At 38.9% G+C, this 24,989-nt stretch overlaps 1 protein-coding gene across 2 annotated transcripts in view; it reads right to left on the bottom strand.

The window, feature by feature from the left end:
• TTC39C (tetratricopeptide repeat domain 39C) overlaps window positions 1–24,989 on the bottom strand; it is a 103,557-nt gene that overhangs the window by 32,491 nt on the left and 46,077 nt on the right. For both annotated transcript variants that reach the window (XR_015554278.1, XM_004420999.3), the window contains exons 4-6: window positions 22,980–23,094; window positions 13,124–13,478; window positions 11,194–11,362 (exon numbers count right to left, since the gene is read on the bottom strand). Coding sequence is in view for 1 of the 2 variants with exons in the window: in XM_004420999.3 (XP_004421056.1) it covers window positions 11,194–11,362; window positions 13,124–13,478; window positions 22,980–23,094 (639 nt within the window). In the remaining variant the exon portion in view is untranslated. The remainder of the gene's footprint in view (window positions 1–11,193; window positions 11,363–13,123; window positions 13,479–22,979; window positions 23,095–24,989) is intronic.

Below are 24,989 nucleotides of genomic sequence, written 5' to 3'. Positions count from 1 at the left end.
CCAGAAGGGAAGGAGGGAGGGAGAAAGGCAAAAAGGATGATAGGGCACATGTGTACGGTGACAGATGGTAATTAGTCTTTGGGAGGTGAACATGATATAGTCCACACAGAAATCGAAATATAATGATGTACAGCTGAAATTTATATAACGTTATAAACCAATGTTACCTCAATAAAAAATAAATTAATAAAATATAAAAGAGTAGTAAGTAGAAATAGAAAAAGTACAATATAGAACTAAAACGGATATAACAGTAAGTAGATGTTTTATATTAAAACATTATCGAAGAAATAAGGGAAGTTATTCAAGAATTGATTTCAAAAGGGTACTTAACAATGAGTAACAGAAAAATACTTTCAAACATTTAACGATCATTTAATGACTTTAAGTGACTTGCTTTTCTAAAAGGCAAAAAAAAATTCTATTAACCAACTCATTTTTTTAAAAAAAAATCAGATTTATTTCTAAAGCCCAATAAGAATAAGCCCCCTGAAAATTTATATCTACATTTATATTCATCTTTAAATATTGCTAATAAAAGTTATAAATATTATATAAGTTATATATAATATATCTATAACATAAGTTATATTATTATATATGTAACTTTTTAGCAAAAAAAAAGCTAAAAAGAATCCTGGAGTGAGAAAGAAGGCCTGAATTCTAGTTTCTCCTTAATGCCAACATAACTATGTACACTTGCAAATACTTATTTTATCTGGACCCCTGTTTACTATATACAGGATGGACAGATGTCTGCCAAAAAAACTATAAAGTCTAATGGGAGAAAGAAAGGGTGACATGACTAAAAGGAGAGAGAGCCTCAGAAATGAATAAGAAATATTATAAATATAATATCAATTAAAATTTCCCTACAATATATAGAAGCTGACAAACTGATAGTTAAATATACATGAGAAAACAAGTGGATAAAGATACTAAATTATATATATATATATATATATTTTTTTTTTTTTTTGAGTAAGATTAGCCCTGAGCTAACATCTGTTGTCAATCCTCTTCTTTTTTGCTGAGGAAGAATGGCCCTGGGCTAACATCTGTGCCCATCTTCCTCTACTTTATATGGGACGCTGCCACAGCATGGCTGGATAAATGGTGCGTAGGTCCGCGTCCAGGATCCGAAACTGTGAACCCTGGGCTGCCAGAGCGGGGAAAGCAAACTTAACCGCTATGCCACCGGGCCAGCCCCAATAATATATATTTTTAAAGACAGTAGTGATGTATTTGTTATATTTAAGACATACAAAATCACAATTATCAAAACTACGTAATATTTGTTTAAAAACATCTGCAAAAGGTAGAATATCCAAGACATCTCAGAAATAGATCCCATCTATCTTAAGGATTTAATTCAATAACGGGAGGAGAAACACCCTTAAATCAAAAGTATTAATATTCATGAATTATAGTAAGTATAACAATTAATCCACACCCACATCTCACATATGCAATGCGGTATGAGAATATTGTAAGAGTTTTTAAAACATCAGTTTACAATCTAGAAGAAAATAGAATAGTCTGTGTCCCAGTGTGGGCAGAAGATAAACTTTATTACTGAAGAAATGAAGTCTTTTATAACAAAAATGTATATACATTTGAATGTTCAAATTTTCACAATAAAATGTAATGCTAGTTCCCAAAATGAAAGTAATAGAAGAGGGGAAATACATGACAAACATCTTTCATGCTTATATTATACATTAGAATTTGGGCAAATATATAAGGAAAATATTTCTTACTCAAATGCCATCAAAGTTGCTTGGATCAACAGTCTATATTTAAAGAAAAAGAGAGTATATATTCATGTAGAAAATACCCTCAGTAATACTTTTTTGAAACATCTTTATTGAGATATAATTCAAATATCATAAAATTTACCCACTTAAAGTGTACAATTCAATGATTTTAGTATATTCACATAGTTGGACAACCATTATTATAATCTAAATTTAGAATATTTTCATCACCCCAAAAAGAAAGTCTGTACCTCTTAATAATTATTCCACAGTCTCCCTCACCCATCCCCACCCCCAAGTAAGCAATAATCTATTCTCTGCCTCTTCTGGAGATTTCATATAAAGAGAACCATAAAATACATGCTCCTTTGTGACTGGCTTGTTTCACTTAACGTGTTCAGGGTTCATCCATGCTACAGCATGTATCAGTACTTCATTCCTTTTTATTGCTTAATATTATTCCATTGTATGGATACACATTTTGTTTAGCCATTCATCAGCTGAACATTTGAGTTGGTTCCACTTCTCTGCTTTATGAATAATAATGGACATATGTTTTCATTTCTCTTGGGTATATTTCTAAGAGTAAAATTGCTGGGTCATATGGTAAATCTATGTTTAATGTTTTGAGGAACTGCCAAACTGTTTTCCAAAGTGGTTGCACTATTTTACATTCCCACCAGCAATGAAGGAGGGTTCCAATTTCTCCCTATGCTTACCTACAATTGATTTTGGCTCTTTTTTTTTTATTATAGGTAGCCTTCTGGATGTGACATTAGCATCTCACTTGGTTTTGATCTGCATTTCTTCATAATGACTATCATGCTAGGCATCTTTTCATATGCTTGTTAGTCATTTGCATATCTTCTTTGGAGAAATGTCTCTTCAGATCCTTTGCCTAATTTTGAATTGGGTTATTTGTCTTTTAGTAATTGAGGTGTTAGAGTTCTTTACATATTCTGGATCCAAGTCCCTTATCAGATCTATAACTTGCAAATATTTTCTGCTATTCTGTGGGTTGTCTTTTCACTTCTGTGAAATATGAAACAAAACGGGGTCACTTACATTTAAAAGCTTTAAAATGGAGCCGGAAAGCCATTAAGGAAATGGGTCTTATGCACGTCCTCATTGGGCAGAACAGGAACTTTTGAACTGAGTCAAGACATAAACATTCTGAGAACATTGCAAGAAAACTGCAACTCAGCACAGTGACTAACTTTTGCCTCCCTCTAGCTAGCCTTAGCAATCAATTATGTTTAGCCAAGATTAGCTTTCCAATGCCAACCCCAATTAACATTCTTTGTAATGCAAACCTCCCTCTTTTGCCTTTAAAAGCCCCTGCCTCTTACTATACAAGTCTACAGAAGGAAACTATTTGGGTTGCTACCAGAATCTGCATACACCGAATTGCAATTCTTTGATCTCAAAATAAATGCCTCTCTTCCTCTCATTTTGGTTGTTTATTTTTAGGCTAACACTTTTTTTGTGTGTGTGTGTGAGGAGATCAGCCCTGTGCTAACATCTGCCAATCCTCCTCTTTTTTTGCTGAGGAAGACTGACCCTGGGCTAACATCCGTGCCCATCTTCCTCCACTTTATATGGGACGCCGCCACAGCACGGCTTGCCAAGGGGTGCGTCGGTGTGCACCTGCTGCCGCAGTGAAGAGCCCACGCTTAACCGCTTGCGCCACCAGGCCAGCCCCTAGGCTAACACTTTCTTGATGGTATTCTTTGCATTGCAAAAGTGTTTAATTTTGATGTAGTTTTCAATTGAGCTACTTTTTATTTTGTCATTGTGCTTTCGATGTCACCTCTAAGAAACCACTGCCTAACCCAAGAGTTTTATAGTTTTAGCTCTTACATTTAGGTCTATGATCCATTTTGCTAATTCTATGGTATTAGGTAGGAGGCCAACTTCATTCCTTTGCATGTGGATATTCAGTTGTCCCAGCGCCATTTGTTGAAAAAAACTATTCTTTGCCCATCGACTTGTCTTGGTGCGCTTGTCAAAAGTCAATTGATCCATAAATATAAAAGTTTATTTCTTGACTCTTATTGATCTATATGTCTATTCCTATGCCAGTACCACAATGTCTTGATTACTTTGTAGAAAGTTCTGAGATTAGGAAGTACGACTCTGCCAACTTTGATTTTCCTTTTCAAGATTGTTTCGGCTATTCTGGGTTTCTTGAGTTTAGTATGCTGTGATTTTGATCGGGATTGCATTGAATCTGTAGCTCACTTAAGGGAGTATTGCCATCTTAACAATACTGAGTCTTCTGATACTTATCAGAAGTATTTATTTTATCAGTAGTATCTTAAGAACTATCTTTAAACTGCTTTAATTTGCACCATTATGGGAAAAAAATAAAAAGAAAACTTTGCAGCAGAATAGTGCTGCTGATACCATGCACAAAATCATGACTGATTATACCCTGGCCCACTATTTCTGGAGCATAGTCTCTCATTTAGCAAGAGCTACAGAGCTGTTCATACTCTGATTCTAATAATGACACCACTGGAGCAATAACCCACGGAAATAATTCAAGAAAAACTATGCTAAGATAGTTACTGCAGTACTTGCCATCACAGTGAAATATTGGGAAATAACAGGGAAACGACAACAGTCAAATATGCCAACAACAATTTCCCCTGCATACCAGTTATTTATAAAGACTATGTTAAAACATGTAAACATTAATTTGTAAACAATACTGCATAAAGTTTCATATGTGTATATTAAAGAACACAAAACAATTTGAAGTAAAACAGCTTAGAACTTAAATATCACTAGGTTATTTTTATGAAGCTGCTTAACATCTTAAAATAAACTATTATGCATGTGTTTAAAATGAGAGGCCCTCCATGTCACCTGTAGCACACAGAAGGACATGTTGTGACAAGCCACTTACTTACATGTGATCCAGCGTTAATGCTGCTGAGGAGCAGAATCAGTTTAGCAACATTGCTATCAAGGACACCTAACAATAGATGATGTGCTTAACCCCTACCCTTAGCAGTGGGGCTAACGTGGGCAAGGGAAACCTCATCCTCTTATGCACATCAGTGAGCTTAGGGATGTAAATCAGTATTAACGTTCTACTTGAGTTTCAACCAAACAGCCTGTAAAGACAGAGTTAAAAGAACAGCAAATGTACGTAACCTGTGAGCAATTTGGGTTAATATTATCATCTTCCCATTTCAGCGAACCGTCATTAAACCACATGATATGGATTTATCTCGCTGGAAAGTCAAGACAAATACATCCTCCATCTCTCCTCCACCAGATTAAATCAATCTCTCATTTTGTGTACTTCTAAGAATAAAGGGCAATCCTATTTTTTGGTGCCTGAGGTAATAAAGAGAACCATGTAGGATGGAGATAAAGAAGACTACAATTAACAGAACTTCAGGAAATTATTTCTCTTCCCGCATTGCCTTTTTCCTGATCCTATAAATAACAACATTACATCATGTTGGCAAGGCACACTGTTCCAATACAAGAGGCAGGCTTGCTCTTCAACAGATGCAAAGAAACGCTGCTACCAAACAGCTCTGATATGTCACCATGCCCCAGAGCACAGGCACAGGCACAGGCACAGGCCCTCCGCTGTGTTTGGCACTTCTGTGCTGGCCCCTACTCTCCACAACCCCCGCAGGCCTTCTCTACCTGATAAATTAATCACCAAAGGGATCAACCTCCACTTTTCTGTCCCTGCCACAATCATGAACTGATGGGCTAAAAAGCAACACAGACTTCCCACTTATCCTGGGGAGCACCAATGAAAAATATAATTTCATCTTAATAAAAGTACAGAGAGAAAGCCCTACAGCTAATTTTTAAAAGGTACCTCTGACAATTGATGACACCTGAAATAGTGGGTGGACATAAGGTCCAGAGACAGAACACACGCACAGTGGGGTAGATGTGTGAAAGGTTTTCACACAGAACTTCGCAGGTGATAGAAAGCAAGGATAAGAAGCCCTACCCTCTTGGAAGGAGACGGGATGCCAGGGCGACATAAATACAGTGAAGTATAGGTCAGCCGTCCAAGCAGTCCCTGCAGACATTGTTTATGGGGAAAAGAAACCACATCCTATCATATACCTTTCTTAAAAGGATGCGGAGGGAGGGAAAGGAAATACACAGCAGAGGAACAGACTATGCAGTGAGAAGGCTGTGTTTTTCAGAAACAAGGCAGCTTCAAAAAAGAGAAAGATGATATGATAAGGGTACACATACACAATATAAACACGAATGTTCATTATAATTTCTTCAGAGTGGCCTCCAGGCCTGTGCAAACTTCCATGTTGTCCTCATGAAGGAGTCCTGTAATTGTCGTCATCGTCTGAGAGCAGTTACAGTCAAGTGCCTACCAGGCTGAGCTTGTGGAGTACAAGGCTCATGCCCCCTCATCTCCGTACTCCCAGCAACGGGCACAGACTTCATTTACATCCAATTGCTTTCTACTTCATTTAAACTTATTTAATTCATTTCTTTAGAGTCACTCTTCTTTAGCCAGCACGTCAGAATTTAAATATTGGATGTGGCACCCTCCTTAGGAGGACATCCTCTTATTCCAATTGTTAAGACGTTTTTTTGCATCTTCTTTAGAATTGGCTTCAGAAGCAATTTTAGGTGCCTCAAGAAAAGTAGATAGTTCTTGATAACCAACACCCTTTCTTAACAAAGAAATGACATCACTCACACTGATCAATGAATTTGCTGAATGATCTATTCGTTCAACAGACATACATTGAGGGTCAGTCTTGTGCTAGACCCAGACTTCTGCTCCTAAAAACCAAACCCAAGGTTCTAAAATGCCAGCATGCAGGATATTCAAAAAGTACAGGTCCAAGCTCAGAAGACAGTTTCAAAATAAGAGTTCTCAAAATGCTTGCATAAAGCAACTTCATTAGAATATGTTTATCAACTTGCATTCATTCAAATATTTGAGCATTTAGAGAGAAACAGACGAATATTAAAAATTAGTTTCATTACTAAATAGTCACGCCATATAAAAGTGTGTATATGAAAGTATGTACACACATAAAGCCAAATACATACTCTGTATATTACATACTAAGTAGATTGTTAAAACTGAAGGGGAGGGAAGTTGTGCAAATCTGTACTGTTTAGGAAAAAAAAGAGGACCAGAGAGAAATAAAAATAGTTTATTAAAATATAGCCTTGTCTCTAATACTTCTAAAGTAATCATGAAAAATACTCACTAATCACTTGTATGTCAATGACTTTTTACTACCATAGGTTTAACTGAGTGAAAAATTAATGAAAAATACAAAAGCTCAAAACTATAACTATCGGTTCACATTTTAAAATTGAGATTACTATATAACCCATGGGTCAACTTCTTAATAGCTGTTTGCATTATGGAAATTTGGGGAAAAGTAAATATAGGTACTGTATAGCACTCACAGCCCCTAGAGCTACACGCACACCCATTTTGCGAATTATAGGCCTAGCTTTACCGACAACTCACAACGCCAAAACAAGTTCTTTCTCTTAAGAAGAAAAAAGAGAAAATTTGATAACCCTACTTCCCAGGCTTAAGCACTCAGTAGGAATAATAACCACCATGTCACCACTACTTAGGGAACGTTTATCCCATGCTAGGTACAGTATGAACCCATGTATTCCTCATAGCAACATGAGAAGTCACATGGGAGAAGTCAAGAGACAGAACAGGGAGTAAGGACCACACAGGAGGGTGGAGAAGGCTGGAGGTGGGAGTGTGTAGATACGCAGTGGGGAGAAGCAAAGGCAGTAAAGAAAGAAAACTCTCTGCAGCCGGCCAAGACTCATGTGCTTCAGCAGTCCCAAAAAGCAGACGATGCTTGCCATCCTAACATGCAGATGGACCCCAAGCCCCATCAAGTGTAGAACTTCACCGCCAGGTTAAGTTAGGCCATAACAACAGAAAGTAATGAAGCCACTATAACAAGGTTATACATGTGGCAGGACAGGGGTGGAGGGGTGTTAATCCACATCCTCCCATATGGATTCAAAAGTGTCCCAAACAATGAAGGCCCAAGTGTATAAAAAGCTGTTAATGAAACCAAAAGAAGAAGTGGGAAACTGCATATGATTTCAAAATAATGATTACAGGAAAAGGAAAACTAACCAGCACATATTGAGCCAGTCACCCTGGATGACAGCAAGCTTACACAAAAGCAGCTGTTCAGATAATTTTTACAGATTCTCAGTCACTGAAGAAACTAAGCCAGCGTCATATCATGCACCTGCCTAAATTAGAGCCCCCAGACCATGTTCTGTGAGTATGTGTTGATAAAAAGATCTCAACGGGCCCTCTCTCTAACCTAAATGCTCACGGAAAAGAAAAAAGATCCTTCGCAAGCAAATTTGTCAACTTGGACCTGCGTGTTTTCATAAACTGAATTGGGACCTTAGAGACCTTACAAAAAGCCTTCAACAAGGGCACATGGCAGCCTCCCGGGCAGAGTTCCTCATCTGCGAATGAAGGACGCCACCATTTGACACCTTCCTACATGGGTACTTGGAAAGGTTAATGAAATGCTGGTGTCTGGGCACCGTGAGGATAATACCAATAACATTTCAAGTTAGCCCTAAAGCCCTTTCATCCTCTGGCCTTTTGGGAAGGACCAAACAGAAACACTCATCACATTTTGCTTGCCCCCCAGGCTACAGGTCACTAAACAAGAGCAGTAAGAGATCTTTGCAGGGTTTTTTTCTTTTTTTTTTTTTTTTTTTTTTTTAAAGATTTTATTTATTCAGTTTGTATGTCATAGGTTCACATCCTTCTAGTTGCTGTACGTGGGACTCGGCCTCGCGCTGGACAGAGAAGTGGTGCCTCGCGGCGCACCCGGGATCCGAACCCGGGTCGCCAGCATCAGAGCGCGCACACTTAACCGCTAAGCCACAGAGCCGGCCCTGCAGGGTTTTTTTCTTAAAACCAAGTATCAGTTGGGTAAGGAAGCTGCTTCACAGTGAAGGAGTTCTAACACCTAGCACCCACACTCAGATCACAATGATCTCCCCTAAAAGAGATTGAATGCCTGCTGAAAGATATAATTTTGACTACATACCTCCCCAAACCATATTTATAGGAATACTTTGATGGCACTGTGGCTTTCTCAGTTCTAGAACCATCCCAACAACAAGAAATGCCTACTTACTTTTAGCATTCACTCAGTGCCTAATAGGAATGAATTGTGGTACAAACTAAAACAATGGCAAATTAAGTTTTTTTGATGAACATGATGTAATCTATGCAGAAATAGAAGTACAATGATGTACACCTGAAATTTTTACAATGTTATAAACCAATGTTACTGCAATAAACAAAAAATTTTTAAAAAAAAGTTTTTTTGGGAAAAAAGTTATTAGTTTAGCTAAAAGTTAAGCATTTTTGTTTTAAAATGAAAAATTAACTAAAATGGCAAGCATAACAAAATATAAATCCTGACTTTTACATTTCTATTTAACAGCTTCAAGACTCAATCTGGAGCATTCATTGATCAACGGAGTAAGGCGAGAGAATTCTAATAAATACTAATACTATGGTGCCTTATTGCTGTGTTGCACACAATTGTCAACTTCAAGCTCTCACCCCCAGTCAGCAAATCTCTGTTGAAAGCTGAGCCTCGTGTCATCCTGTTCAGAGTTATTCAAAATGTATAATGCCTGACCTTCAAGAAATTTACATCTGAGAAAGCACTTACCTCGTACCCAACTTTCATTTCAGAAATGATCACTGAAGTGCGAAAGCTTAGTCAATTTAAAATTTCCTTTTACAGTGTTATTTCCTCCTGCACAGACCCAAGGGAGTAGAGAAACTTTAACAACCCGAACATCCTTCCCTACACGTAGGACTATAACCCTGAGTTTGAAAGAAAAGAACCACTAACAAACAGACCAGATTGCACGAGAGACTGATCAGATCGATGTTTTTAAGATACCAAGAGAAAGAGAGAAATATAACTGAGGGCTCATGAGCCTGAATGCAAAGAAAAACAGTTTCAAGATAATGAGAAGAAAAATAACTCAGACATGGGTTTAAATAATTCAGATCCTGGTGAGCTTTCTGTGCAGTTTTCACTATAAATTATTAGGATAATCTCTAAAACACAACTTCCAAATACAAAGGTGAGGAGTCCTCAGATTTAAGAGACCTTCAAGAAGGAGAGAAATGACTGGGGAAGTAATATACACTCCATTGCCAACAAGAAAATTAGTGAACACATCATCCCTGCACTCATGAAAGCATTCCTAGACAAAAATCTTCAGAACACACTCATGAGTTTGCTGGGGCTGACTTCTAGCAACAACAGTGCTGCAGAGGGCCGGCCCCGTGGCTTAGCAGTTAAGCGCGCGCGCTCCGCTGCTGGCGGCCCGGGTTCGGATCCCGGGCGCGCACCGACGCACCGCTTGTCCGGCCACGCTGAGGCTGCGTCCCACATACAGCAACTAGAAGGATGTGCAGCTATGACATACAACTATCTACTGGGGCTTTGGGGGAAAAATAAATAAATAAATGAAATTATAAAAAAAATAAAAATAAAAACAACAGTGCTGCAGAGTACCTGGTTAACTGGAGGACCGAGGCTCACATTGATTCATGAATAGCCATTGGTGAGAACATGAGTGGTGCACCTAGCGTGACAGCCACCTTCTTTCACATGTATGATTTATTTCTTATAAATATTTTCAGTTTTCTTCAAATCCTCATCCCCTCAAGCAAGCAGACAAAGAGGTGCAAAGGAGAAGCAGAGCCCCTCCAAAGGCCAGGGCGTGTTCTGGTTCTAGAACAAGACAGCCTGGCCTCACTGGCTGGGTGAGCTCCGGAGGTCACTCGAAGCCCTCTCAGATCCCAGTTTCTCTTTTGTACAAAACACAGAGGACAATTTTATATCTACATCATAGGCTGTCTGAAGATTAAGTGGGATAGCACGTGTAAAGCTCCTGGCACAGGACCTAGGCTAATGGAGCACATGAAAAACCAATAAAAGCTACTATGATTTCAAAGCTGATGCTGTCCTTGACATTTAAGACAATAACTTATGTATAAATCGTTAGCCAAGATGAAAATTTAGAAAAAGATTGTTAGTAACCTCAGAGAAGAAAAATCGTATTTTGTCTTCTTCCACTAAGAGACTTACTAATGCTCCTCTGCCTTCAGCTTAGAGAACACCAATCCTGTCTCATTACAGACGAGGAAGCCCATTCGTGCTTCACCCACGTCTCCTGAACAGAAGGTAACTAACATTTTGGGTTCCTGCAAGAGCCTTCCGTAGCAACGACGCAACAAAAGGCGCAAGAACAAAATGTTCCTCGGCCCTATGACATTCGGCCTCATTTGGATACTAGTCCCCAAGCAAGAATTATAGATTTGATGAACAGAAGGCTTTATTTTCAAAAGATGGGGAAGGCACAGTACCTCTAATCGTTGTATGCGTCCCTTGAAAAACATAAAGAGGGAAGAATTTGGATAAGCAGCTTCTTTTCTGAGAAGAATTTCCTTTGCTTCATCCAGGCCTGCTTTGTTATCACTGCCATCCAAGGCAAAGAACGGGCGGACCACAGTATGATACCAGAGTAGAGCTAGTCTAAGAGGAGAGGGAGAGAAATGGTGAGCAAAAGACTTTTCCTATAGTGTTCCTACTTTTTAAAAACTCAGTACGTGCTTGCCGAAGACACACTCCTTCCAAAGAGCTTACCATGCAGTCTTTGAAGAGGTAAAATCAGAGTATCTTTCCCCATTTTAATTTTATCAATATTTGGGAAACTGCAACTTTAACACAACATATAAATCAGCACATTCCCTTCCATCAGGTGAAAGAAGAATAAGGTGACAGAAACATCGAGCTCTTCTGAGGCTTCTAGATGGATCGCTGAGCATATGATTGACATGCTTCTCCGATTCTACACCTAACTCATCAATGCACAGATTAGAAACTGTAATTGGTTACCATGAATTTACCCCTCATAATATAGGCATTACTTTTTGCAAAAGGAAAATGTTTTCTCTTGTGTTCACAAAAGTTAGGATGTAAGCCTCAGAATCTGAATTTAAATATAGGAACCACAAGCAAAATTATACTAAATTGGATTAAAGTAAATGAGAAGACCAGATAAAGGGCCCTTTCTCTGGCCTTTGAGGATGCTCGATTTAAAAAACAAACAAACAAAGTGAATTACTTAAAATTCCCTCACTTCAAACTCATCCCTTTGAAGAAAAATGCCATGTTAAACTAGGTAAACAAAATAGATTCTTTGGGATCTGCTTTAATGAACAGACAAAAATGTTTAACCAACAAATATCTCTGTGTAAATGTGTGCTTCTAGCATGCTCATAAATTCAGTTCTCTTCTAAAGATCCGACCAATTTATACTATTAATGCAATTCATTCCTTTCTCAGATAATAATATTAAGATATAGACAAATTATCACAAGTTATAAATCTGTTAAGTCAACTTAATAAAGGACCACTGTTTGTGTCATTTAATGAGTTTGGGGAGGCACAAATATTTTTGAAATGAAAAATTAATGATCTTTTTAATAGTTACCAACAGATTAAGAGTTAACATCCAAATTCCTCAATACTCAATACAACAAGATAAGTAGAAATAGAGATTAGTAAGGTTCTCTGTGATACCAACATTTTTTGGAAAAATTTTGACAAGTGGTATAATGTCAAAGGACATTTAGTGTGTCTGGTAAAATTATTCAAATTGCAAATGGTAGGTACTTACCAGACTGAAAAAAATCACATAATTTTTAACTAATGGAGAAATGGGTAAATCCTTGCTCTGGATAGTTACATCAGCTTCTCCATACTCTGCTGTTTAAATAATTGTCATTTAAGTTTAGGCTGAACAACATAATACAACTCAATTGGGTTGAACAGGACAAAATATCCAAGCCACATATAAAAGACCAATGGACCAACCAGAATTATCAAGGAAAATTACCCAATATAAGGATATAAGAATAAAAACTTCTAAATCACAGAAAAGTTTTATCAAATTTGTAACCCTTAAGTCCAAAAATCAAGATCGTGAATCTCAGTGACTATGGTCAAGGTCACAAAAATTGCTTATAAAATCATTTGAGGTTGAAAAACATGATCATGTTACTTGTTTAAAATACAGGACTCATGAGACTTAAGAACAGTGCGCTGTTCTCTAAAGTCAACTTATAAACACCACCAAAAACACAGTCCTTGGCATTGCATTAAGACATCAGGTATGGCATCATGTCAACCAACCAAGCATTTTACCTGAAGTTTCCTTTAAAGGTTTTGATTGTCGTTTACTTACTTTCAACACTATATTATCTACCAAAGCATTGCAATATAGCTACTCACGTAGCTAAAGGGGCCTTCATGTCCTTACTTTCGCTTGCATACATCAGTGAAGAAAGCCCCTGTAGGCGGTCTCCAGGAAAACCCAGCAGGTTGATGATTTTGAGCAGGTTTGGGGGCACCATGGATATGCAAAGGTGAAAAAGGCCATATCCAAAGCTCACAGCACCTTTCAGTCTGTTTAGGGACTCCTCAGACACCCCTTCAGCCACAATGTGATTATCATTTGCAGCATCAGAAGTCAAGGGCTCTTCAGTTAGCTTCTTCTGATACAGCTCTTGGAGGGCATTGATGTCCAGATAGCATTTATTGTAAATCTTCCAGGCTTTCCTAAGGATCCACCCACCTTTGATATATGCTATAAAGAGAAGGGAAGAAAAGCATGAAAAAATAACCATTTAAAATAATTTTCCTGTATTAATAATGAGGCTATTCAAGGAGGACCTGAAAAATGAAGCAAAAATTTTAAAAACAATCAACATTATTATCCATCATTGCACTTCGTTTCTTCCTAGGGCTAAAATTCCCTATTTGTTGTCTGTTTCCCTTTACTACACTGGACGACCACTCGGCAAGACCATGTATTTTTTTGTTCATTGTTGCATCAAGCGCCTCATGCAGTAGCTAGGGCATAGTACCTAATATCTGCTGAATGAAAGAATGAAGGAATGAACGCGAGCATGCAAGCATCACTTAAACCCAACTTTTTTCCCATGTGTTCTGTGAAACATGAACCTCCACCGTGTCTCTGAACTACCACGGCACTTTCCTGATAAACCCCTTTTATAACTCTTACATTCGTCTACTCTGTGTCTCATTCCTCCTCAAGAGCAAGTTCTAAGTCTAATTCATTGATAAATTATACCCAAGCACCAAGCATGGAGACTTGCCAAAAAATAAAAGAAGCAAACAAAAAGGATTAATTAATATTTACTGGGTGAACAAAAGGCCAGTTTAGTAACAAAAAACTCATTAGTGTTAACTGCAGAAATGCAAAGAATCCCCAATTCACCTCTATCTAATGCCTATTAGTGGCTTAACCACAGCCTATTAGGAGGGGTTTATTTGGTCTACGACAATGGTGCTTATCCACTGCCCCAGCCTAGAGAGATCCAGCAAAGGTAGGTGGCAAAGAAGAAGCTACTTCACACCAGAGAGTGAATATCCGTTCTTTTTAAAGCCGCGTCCATTATTTCCCATTAAGCCAATTTTTCTTAACACAGTCTTTTTGAGAATATGTGCCACAAAGAAGACTTCAGAGATATGACTTGATGGGATTCACCCTGCTCCATGCCCCATCAGCTCATCTCAGACAAGCCCTCAGGTCCTGCCTCAACCTCTCCTCCCGTGAACATTTTTCTCTTCTGATGTGGAAGCAAAGGGGGAGTCAATTTATCCACGCTTATCTGAGTGCATCATCACCACATATTTAGGAAAAGGTCTTCTGCAGGGAATTTTCTGTAAAATAGGTCTCTTGTAACTGCAGAAGAGAGCTTATCCACTAGGCACTGTTACCAATATGGCACCAATACTCTGACCCCAACGGACAAGTGGAAGACAACATGAACTGTCCTAGGCTTCTGGGCCCTTTAGAACAGCAGGAAAAGAAGTTTTTTTAAAGTTACTTTTAAATTATGGAAAATATTTAACATAAAATCTGATTTATAAAAGTCCAATTCCTGAATCGAAAATGATCTAAGAATATATGGTATGTACTGTACAGGAAAGAGTTAACACAGCAGGCCACTGCTCTCCTTTGAAAGACCTGCTTACAAAGTTGGTCCCTGGATGGCATCTGGGAACTTGGATTTGGGAGGGTTCCCATCATTCCCAGAACTGATAAGAGTGGCTCACTGTGCCTACACCACTTGTTCAAACAATGTTTTATGTTGAACATCTGCTTTCCTTCCGGGAGTCTGGAATTTGGGTATGTGCAAGGCAGTGGGTGCCTAGATGGTGTCTTGACATGAGTACAGCCATGTTTGGCCGCTCCATTGACCTACAGCCACCAGCACAAAAAAGAAATACAAGGCTGCTTTCTGTGTGGTGGGAACTGGCCTTTCCCCGGGAACTGGCCTTTCTCCCACGGAGAGAGTTGCAAGTTGTAACATTTCAAGGCTCTTGGAGCGTCGTAGCCCGGAATGGACTGGCCATCTGTGCCGGGCTGAGACGATAACCAGAGAGAACAATGCACGTACACAACTACTGGGCTGGGACGTTAGCCAGGGGGCTCAGTGCACGTACGCCACTGATAACCATTTTGTGCATGGGAACACTAAATGCTTGCTCTGCAAACTCTGTAGTTGCTTACTCTGAAAATTACTGATGGTATAAAAACTGCTGGAAACTGAGCCCTAGTGAGAGTTCCACCTGTGGAAGGGACACCTTGCCCAGGACGTGTGATCCTTGCCCAGCCGCGTCGATTGACAGAGCTCTCCCGGCAGTGGGGCGTGGATGTTGTGAGTAACTGATTTGATGTGAAGTAATTGATTTGATGTGTTCTCTTTTCGGTTAACCTGGTGTTTCTCTTTCTGGTTGATTTGTGTCATTTCTCTTCAGCCGATGTGGGTATTTTCCCTTTCCAGTCGGGCTGATGTTTTTTCCCTCTTAATATTTGACCTATTTGGATCTGTTTGCAGACTGTCACCTTTACTATCCTCTATATAATAAAATATACCTTCAGTCCATTTGTTTGGAGTGGAAAGTGTCTTTTACGTCTCCGATCGAATCCCCGAACCTCTCATAACAGATGGTCAGCTCCCAATAAAAACTCTAGGGGCTGAGTCTGTAACAAGCTTCTCGAGTTGGTAACATTTTATATGCGTTGTCACAACTCCCTGCCGGGGGAATTAAGCATGTCCTATGTGACTCCACTGGGAGAGGACCCTGGAAAGCTTGTGCCTGATTCTTCCTGGACTTCACTCCATGTGCCTTTTCCCTTCACTGACTTTGTTTTGCATCCTTTCACTGTAACAAATCATAGCCATGCGTGTGATTACATGCTAAGTCCTCCTTGCAAATCACTGAACCTGAGGGTCTTGAGGACCCTCAATCCATGGAATAAAGCTATTATTTTACTTAAACGTATCAATTTTCTGACAAATGATGACCATATCTCCTATGGGATCACAATTCAAAACACAACCATCCCATAAGTCCTGAGTGATTAACATCCTATAGCCTAAGTCCACTGAAAAGAATGCTATAAGATATGATGAACAAGCAAAACAAATTAGTCTATAAAGGCTTTTTTTTTAAAGGGAACTTTTTCTTATAACTCTATAATTATAAAACTAATACATGTTTGAAACAATCTATTTTCATTCAGTTCAATTTAATAAAAATATTTACTGAGCAAACATGATATTTCAGGTACTGTTCTAAGAGAATCAATCAAAGAGAAATAAGACACAGATCCTGCCTTTAAGAGGCTCAATGACTTTTTCTCTCCTAAATGGAAGCATTATGGGAAAAGAAAGGTTTAAAAAAACCCTGAAACTTTTTTGTATGCTAACAAAGTGGTTAGGTTGATCCAATATGCCCACAAACAAGAAAGATAACTCTCAGTTATGATCCAAAAACCCAAAGATTGAATAGAAAAACAGAAAAAGAAAAAAAAATAGGAAACTAAAATATACATTCTTGAGAACATGAATGCAATTGGGATCTAATTGAAAATAAATAGTCATTGGCTACAGATTAAAAAAATGAAAAACAGGGGCTGGCCCAGTGGCATAGTAGTTAAGTTAGCGCGTTCTGCTCCGGCAGCCCGGGGTTCACTGGTTCGGATCCTGGGTGCGGACTTACGCACTGCTCATCCAGCCATGCTGTGGCGGCATCCCATATGCAAAATAGAGGAAGACGGAAACAGATGTTCCCTCAGAGCCAATCTTCCTCCACAAAAAGAGGAAGATTGGCAAGAGATGTTAGCTCAGGGCCAAGCTTCCTCACCAAAAAAAAAACAAAAAGAAAAGAAAAAGAAAACTTGCAAAACCCTAAAAATGTTAATCAGATACTGATTAAGTTCCTATTACGTGCCTAGGACTGTGCTTGGTGCCTGAGGGATACAAAAGAACTATAAGACATAATCTCAGCCCTCTAAATGCCCACGATAAAATCAGAAAATAAAACAACTGAAAAAAATAAGTGTGCAGCATAAGACTATATATATCTATACATTTTTTATATGCTCCATTGGGTCATATATGAAAGAATGAAAACAAATAATGTTGAGATTATGGGTGAATTGTTCTTTTTTATTTCCTTTTTGTCATTAAATTGTTTTCTATGTAATAAAATAAATAAATTAGAAAATGCAAAAATAAGTATTGCAGGATTTCAGTAGAAAAATTTACTCCCTCCCACCTCCAACCATAACTGGAAATTTGGAAGGAAAAAATGTAGCTCCACTTTATCCTGTATTTTCCAGGCAACAATAGCTTTATAGCATTTAGGGAAAGGCAGCATTCCAGGAGAGAGGAACAGGAGTGTGAGTATGAAGATACAGATGGGCCAGCTGTTCAGAGGCAGAGGAGACACATGGGAAAAAGGGAGTAGGGGTGCTGCGCTCAGGTTATGGAGGTCCCTAATGTCCAGCTGAGGAATGGACACCCACACAGGAGCAGCAGGGAATCTCTAAGACTGGGGTTGAAGGGACTAGTGTTAGGGAAACAGACTGTAGTAATCCAGATCTCAGGTGAGGAGTTACAGAAAAGGATGATAGCAATGGAAACAAACATAAAAATCCATCATGCCAACTGCATGGATCTCAGTTAACAAAACAAAATGAAAAACAACATGGTAAAAACCCCATTTTTATGGAATGAAAATGAAATTAATTCAACATGTCTTTAATTTCTTGCCTAAGATAGGAGCTTAGGTGCCAATGTTGAAAAGCACATATTAAAGTCTATTACAAGCTGTAATGCCCTTAATTTGAGCCAGGTAAATAGAACCCAAAGTTTTGACTAAGTCAAAGTTTATAAACTGAAATATGTGCAAAACAAAGTTAATACACATGAAGAGAGAGATTTTGTTTTTCCTACTTTCTAAGTTCAACTTGGCACTGAAACAGATTCCCCAGGACTCGCCCTACTCCCAATCCCAAACACTGTGACTGAAACATCTGAGCACAGCCAGACCCCAAGTGGAGGAGCAAATGCGGAGTGAGGACCAGACAGAGAACCTGAACCAGGACCCTGCTGTGTGCTCCAAGGCAGACAGCACCACAGCTCCCACAGCGGGGAAGCTTAGTCAGTCTGACATAGCACTGAGGCCGGTGAGCACACATCTTTCCAACAAGCAGAGAAAACAGGTGAATACAGAGCCTTCTGAAAGGTCAAATATAAATCATTCAGCCATCATTATCTGTGTGTGTGGAGGACGGCACAGCGAGCAGAAAAAAACCACAAACCATTTGCCCTCCCCGATTAGGGCCAGCCTCAATCAGCTGGGAGATGGAGAGGGGATAGGAAACCCCATCCCCATAACTGGGGTGGGAGACCTTCCTGGGCAAGGGCAAGAGTCGTTTGGAAAATGAAATATCAAGTTACACTACATTGATCTTGGAACAAATTTTGCAGATTTTTCAGCAGGGATCGTGTCTGGTAAGAGCTCCTACCATAGCCTTCTATCTGTTCACTTGTCCTAGAGGAGGCTGGTATAAACCGTATAATGGAAGGGAAGTTCAGGCTTGCCTTTCTTGTGACCCACATAATAGACTTTGAAAGAAAAAAAAGATGATTTAGCTTTCACTAGCCAGCCTACCTCCTCATTACTCTCTTTACCTCCAGTCAACAGACTTCTAATAGACTCACTTCTCCAATCCCAGCTCTTCTCGGGGCTGAATATCATGCATCTCTTTCCTGAATGGCAGCACCCTTCCTCCATCCCCCACTTTAAGCCACATATCACACACCCACAAGGGGTTAGGCAAAGGCAACCTATCAGGTGTCAGGGACACAGAGAAGAAAATGGACATCCATTCTCTATGACCCTGCCCAGGGACAGGACCAGGGATCCTTGACCTTCCCAGGCTCATTACCTGTGCAACCTCTATGACTAACTTATATGTCTACTGGTTAAAATATCACCCTGAATTATAATTTATTTACTCCTCTTTCTCCCCTGCTACACCACGCCCTGTCAAACCATCAGTTCCCTCAGCAAGAGCTACATCTCATTCATCTCTAGACCATTAGCATCTCTCAGCTCACAGTGTCTGACACATAGGAAGTGCTCAATAAACGTGGGGAAAAAAGACAGCAGGCAGATACAGTTCCTGCCCTCAAGGAGTTTACAGTCCAATACCGTGGGCAGACATGTAAATAAAATGTGTATTGCTGTGTGACAAATGCTCTAACTAGCTATGTACAGGGTACACGTAGAACAACAAAGGCCAGATGATGACGTCAGTGAGGAAGGAGTACAAGAAGGAAGTTGGCCTGGGCTGCACCTGGATAGGCAAGAGAGAAAAATAAAGGATTGCGGGAGGCAGGCATTACACACTGAGAGGGTAGTACACACAAAAGCATGAGGCAGCAAAGGGCATTCAGGGCACTGCAAGGAGCTCTGCTGAGCTGGATGATGCAGTGGGAAGAAGGCAGGGAGGCTGGGAAGGGGGGCAGATTCTTACATGTCACCAGAGGAAGGAATCTGGACTTCACCTTGTGGGTGATACAGAACAGCTAAGTGTTTAAAGCACACGTGTAACAAGTTTTGGAAAGATAGCTCTAAGGGCACCGTAGAGAATGTGGCCTGGAGAAGCACGTGAGTCAACAGCAGGCTGTTGTACTTACTATTCTAGGGGCTTGGTCCACAGGACGTAAGGAGCAAGCAGGCTTGGGGGTTGAGGGAAAACGCCCTGAGAAACCCAGGTTTCCGGGCCATCTGGAGGGTGGTGGCTCAAGTAACCGAACTCAGGTAATGGGAAAATGGTGCAAATACTAGGAATTCAGGTATGAAATAAGAAATCCATGGCTCAGGTCCTGGTTCTGTCAGCACTAACAAGCTGTGTAAATTGTTCAACCACAACCAAATCAATCAGCCTCAAACTGCCTCACCTGTAAAATAAAGACAATCATCTCATTTGAGGAAAATTTATTGAGCATACATTATGCCAAGAATAGTAAGACATGGGGCCTATCTTCAAATCCAAAAGGAAATAAAGGAAACATAATAAAACAAGGTGGCAAGTGCCATAAAATAGGTTTTAAAAATAACTTCATTTTGTTACAAAGAAAATTAACATGCTCACTGCAAAAAAAAAAAAAAAGCCCCTGAACAATAGAGCAAATTAGAAAGATACTTATAAAGCAGTACAGAAAAATGAAGAGAGATGATGGGACAATTCATTATCAAGAGGTTTAAATAAGATAAAGCACAAGAGCTCTTTTAAAAGTATGAAGCATTAAAAAATTCACACAGACTCATCCCTAATTGGTGCTCAGGTCAGCATGTGTGCCCTCACCCACTTTTCTGCCACCCACTCAACAGGTAGGGGAGGGGCACCTATAACAAACTTCTCCAAGAAGAAGGTTTTTTCCCAAGAAAATTATCCATCAAAAACGTTTTCTAAGAAATGGATCCCAACAAAGATGTAAATACATTTTTTACGGCTTAATAACCCTGTGGGTTTCTGAAAGGCAAATGATGCACGTTTTTGGCTATGTTTGTTTAAAACAAATACTGAGCTATTCATAAAGCAAATGACCACTACATACATTTATGAGAACCTGAGGTTTTCATATCTGTCAGAATTTCATTTTAATATCAATATCACATTCAATAAACTATATGGCTTTAGGAAGAGGCCAACCATTGCTAAAAATCTATGATAAACAAGATTAAATAACTGATTAATATCAACCTATTAGGAGAATGGGTAAAGGCCATGAAGGTAATTTGTGAAAGAAATACGGTTTATGTTTAAAATGTAAAAATAGGTTTAGCTCCACTAATCACCAAAAAAAAAAAAAACAAACAAAACAAAGCCCACTTGAATTCGCAAGAGGAATTGGTTAAATAAATTACGGCACGTTCATATGATAAATTAAAATGCTATTATTTAAAATTATATTTTGAAACTGAGTTATAGGGAAAATATGTAAAATATAATCTAAGAGGGAAAAGTAGGATCAAAACACTATAGATTCAATTTTGTAAGAAAAAATATAGAAATATATAGAACATAAGCAATAAAGAGTGATTTTCTAAGGGGTGAGATTAGAGATAACTTTCTTTTTCACTTTTCCATATTTTCCAAATTTTCTATAACAATATTTAGTGATTTTAAAAATAAATAGTACCAACTGATGATTCTAAATTTCATGAGGGCAAGGACCATGGCCTGTGTTTGCTCACATAACATAGTGCTTAGCACACTGTATATGCTCAATCCTTATTTGTTAAACAGACTAATGTATGAACAAATGAAGGACAGATATAGATATACTCACTTTTAAAATTCTGATATGCTTTCAGACTTACAGAAGAGTTGCAAGATTAATACAAAGAAGTCCAAGATGCCCTTCACCATGATTCCCCAAACATTTTACTATATTTGGTGTATCTTTCTCTCTCAACAGATATTTTCTTAATGGCTAAAATCAGCTCCCTAAAAAAGTCCTTGAGTATAGGAAAAAGTACTACAAGACCACAGAAAATGCCAGAGCTCCTGTCTTGACCCAAGAGGTCCAGATAGTTCCGCTGCTCTTTTGTATATACATCAGTGTGGAGCTCCAAATGGGGGGTTTCAGATTAGTGTATTATAGAAAATTCATATGAACTATGAGCCCTTGACCATATAAATAAGTAATTGGGAGAGTCCTAAGATGAGGAGCAAAGAGGAAAAAAAAACCCTGAACCAAAGTAAAAGGCCAAATACAATCATAGAACATACTTAAAAAGAATGATAAATTTTAAGAAGTCCAAATTTTGGAGGTCAAAACAATAAATTCCACTTTGACTTGAGCCAAATAGAAACAACGTATCCTCAAGGATAAGATGGAGAGAGAAGAGAATTGAAGAGCAGAGAAGAGAAGAGAGGAGATGAGAACAACAGATAAGAGAGTAAAGAGGGAAAAACTAGTTTCTGGGAGTCCAGAAAGAAAAGTGTATATTATAACTTAGCAGCAACATACCCTTCTTCATTTAAGATTTGGAAGAAAATGCTTTTCTGATTGTAAATTTAATTGACTTCCTTTTCTTTCCAAGTAAATCCTATCTACCAAAGTGGCAGGTATCTGCTGTCAGTATGAGAGACACATAATTACACAAGCGAAAGAATCAGTGTCAATGTTAGACACAGCCTTACAGCAAGCTATTAGAGACTCAATTTGAGTCTATACCACTCAAGATACTAAAGCTACAAAATCCTGGGAAACATTTATCTTGGACAAACTAACTAAAAAATTAGTTTCTCTCTCTCGCTCAAGGTTGTTAAAACATAGATCATTCAAGTACATTAGAAAATCTTTAGTACATGCTCAGGACTTCAATAACAATTTCCTAAAAAACTTAAATTTAAACCAGTTATATTTCACTTCAAAGGTTATCATCACAACTTGATTCCCACAAAGAAAAAAATATCTATTTATATAAAAGGCACTGGTAATTTCTCTAAGTATGACCAAATTATCTTGAGACAAGAGGATGAAACACAGACTGTAGCACTAAAACTACTCCACTAAACAAACAATAAGCACTTGTGGTTTCAATTTTCTCAAGTAATAAATCAGTATCATGCCCCAAAGAGGTGCCACATGTTTTCAAAGACTGAAATACCAGGCATTCTAAAAAAAGTATTACCAATGGTGTCCACTGAACAGCGAAGGCTGTTAAAAAGAAGGCTCCAGCATACCTGATAATTCTTGCTTTACAAACGAGAGCACAGCCAAGTAAACTTGACAGTCGGCTATGATTATCTGCCTCTGGAGCCGATCAACCATAGAGGGGGCAGATTTGCGGACATCAACCTGTTTGGTGGAAAGAAAGCACACACCAATAAATCACACACAAGAACAATACTCCTTTGAAACAACTATTACTTTACTGTGCAAAATAATTTCGCATAGGAATTGTGAAACACGGCAGTCACCGAAAGCCATGAAACACGAAAGTCAATACAGAACTTCACGGTTTTACCCTTTTGTATTTTTATTTTTTTATTACTATTTTTTTTGGTGAGGAAGATCAGCCCTGAGCTAAAATCCGATGCCAATCCTCCTCTTTTTTGCTGAGGAAGATTGGCCCTGAGCTAACATCCGTGCCCATCTTCCTCTACTTTATATGGGATGCTGCCACAGCATGGCTTGACAAGCGGTGCGCCAGCGCGTGCCCGGGATCCGAACCTGTGAACCCCAGGCTGCCGAAGCGGAGCGCACACACTTAACTGCTGCACCAGCCAGCCACGAGTTTTACCCTTTTATAAAATCCTTACTTATTCAAAATAAAAATCACTAAAGGTACAAAACATTCCCCAAAGTAGATAACCTGAAAAGCCACTTTGCAACCATCTACCTCCAGGTGGGACTCATGTCAGCATTCATTTCTTTGGTGCATGCAACTGAGATGCAGGATCAAAATCTGATTACATTTTAGTTAAGGAGAAAATTAGCTGGAATTAAGGAGAAAACTCTGGAATTAAAAATTAGCTTTGAATAAATCAAAAATTGAACTTGAAATTTAAGTCATAACCTCTAAGGTGACTACCTCCATAAAATAAACAAAAGGTAAATCCAAAAAGTCCCACTTCTTATAAAATGTTGGTCTTCATCGAAAAGAATGTTTCTAAATGAAGAAAAATCACTCAAATAGACTACTACATCCTTAATACAAAGTAAAGTTGAACAAAATAAGCTAAATAGCTTTCATATGCAAACGATATAAGAAATGATGGGATTTCTGCAAATATGACCACAGTATACACAGTATACACAACACAATGACCTGCTTCCCTTTTTTCTAGAGGAGCCCAATTCATCACGGTCAACTGCTGTTCCATATCTCACCACAGCATTGGTTACTCTGTTTGCTTCGGCAAATCTCAATTTATTGATGCTTCTGTTTCTTTGTTTGTAATAACGTCTACCGTGCAGGGTTCTTGGAAGGGCTAATGAGATAGCACCGCACATTGCATGTGAAAATGCTTTTTAAATTGCAAAGAGGTATTAATCATATTAATATTGTATAATTATAATTAATTATTAACATATGTGCTAGGCATGGTACTAGATACCGAGGACAGACACGTAAACAAGCTTACAGTCTAAGGAGGGAATACTGATCTTATGACCACGTAATGTAATAAGTGCTCTGCAGGGTAAAGTGCAGGGAACTATGGAAACAAGCAGGAGCCATACTCAACAGGGCGTGGGGGCTCAGGCAAGAGTCCTTGGAGGAAATGACGTCTAGGAGGAACTAAAGAATGAGTAGGGAACAGGTCAAGGGGGAGGAGAATGTTCTAGGCATTAGCCACAGTAAGGAGTTTGGACTTTATTGCAATGGCAATGACAGTGGGCGGGGACATGGAAAATGAAGCCAGCACATGTTATTTGCATTTTAGTGACTGTATCATGGAGAATGAATTAGAGAACAGTGAGACCGGAGGGAGAAGTGCCAGTGAGGGTTGTCTTAGCCAACTGGAGATGGTGGCTGACCCAGAGAAATGGCAGTGAGGATGGAGAGAAGCAGATGAATTCAGGAGGTATTTAAGAAAGAGAGTCAACAGGACTCGGTCATTGATTGGATTTAGGGTTTGGAGAGAAAGGAATCATGGAAAACTCGGGCCCTTCTGGAGCATCAAGTACTCTTGGCCCATCAGTGGCTTCCTCTTGGTGGACACCATAAGCAAACGCAGAGGTAAAGCAAG

The sequence above is a fragment of the Ceratotherium simum genome, chromosome 14, assembly GCF_057802395.1.
Source record: "Ceratotherium simum simum isolate JZ-2026a chromosome 14, ASM5780239v1, whole genome shotgun sequence".
Taxonomy (NCBI): Eukaryota; Metazoa; Chordata; class Mammalia; order Perissodactyla; family Rhinocerotidae; genus Ceratotherium; species Ceratotherium simum.
This window is presented reverse-complemented; position numbering and strand designations above follow the sequence as displayed.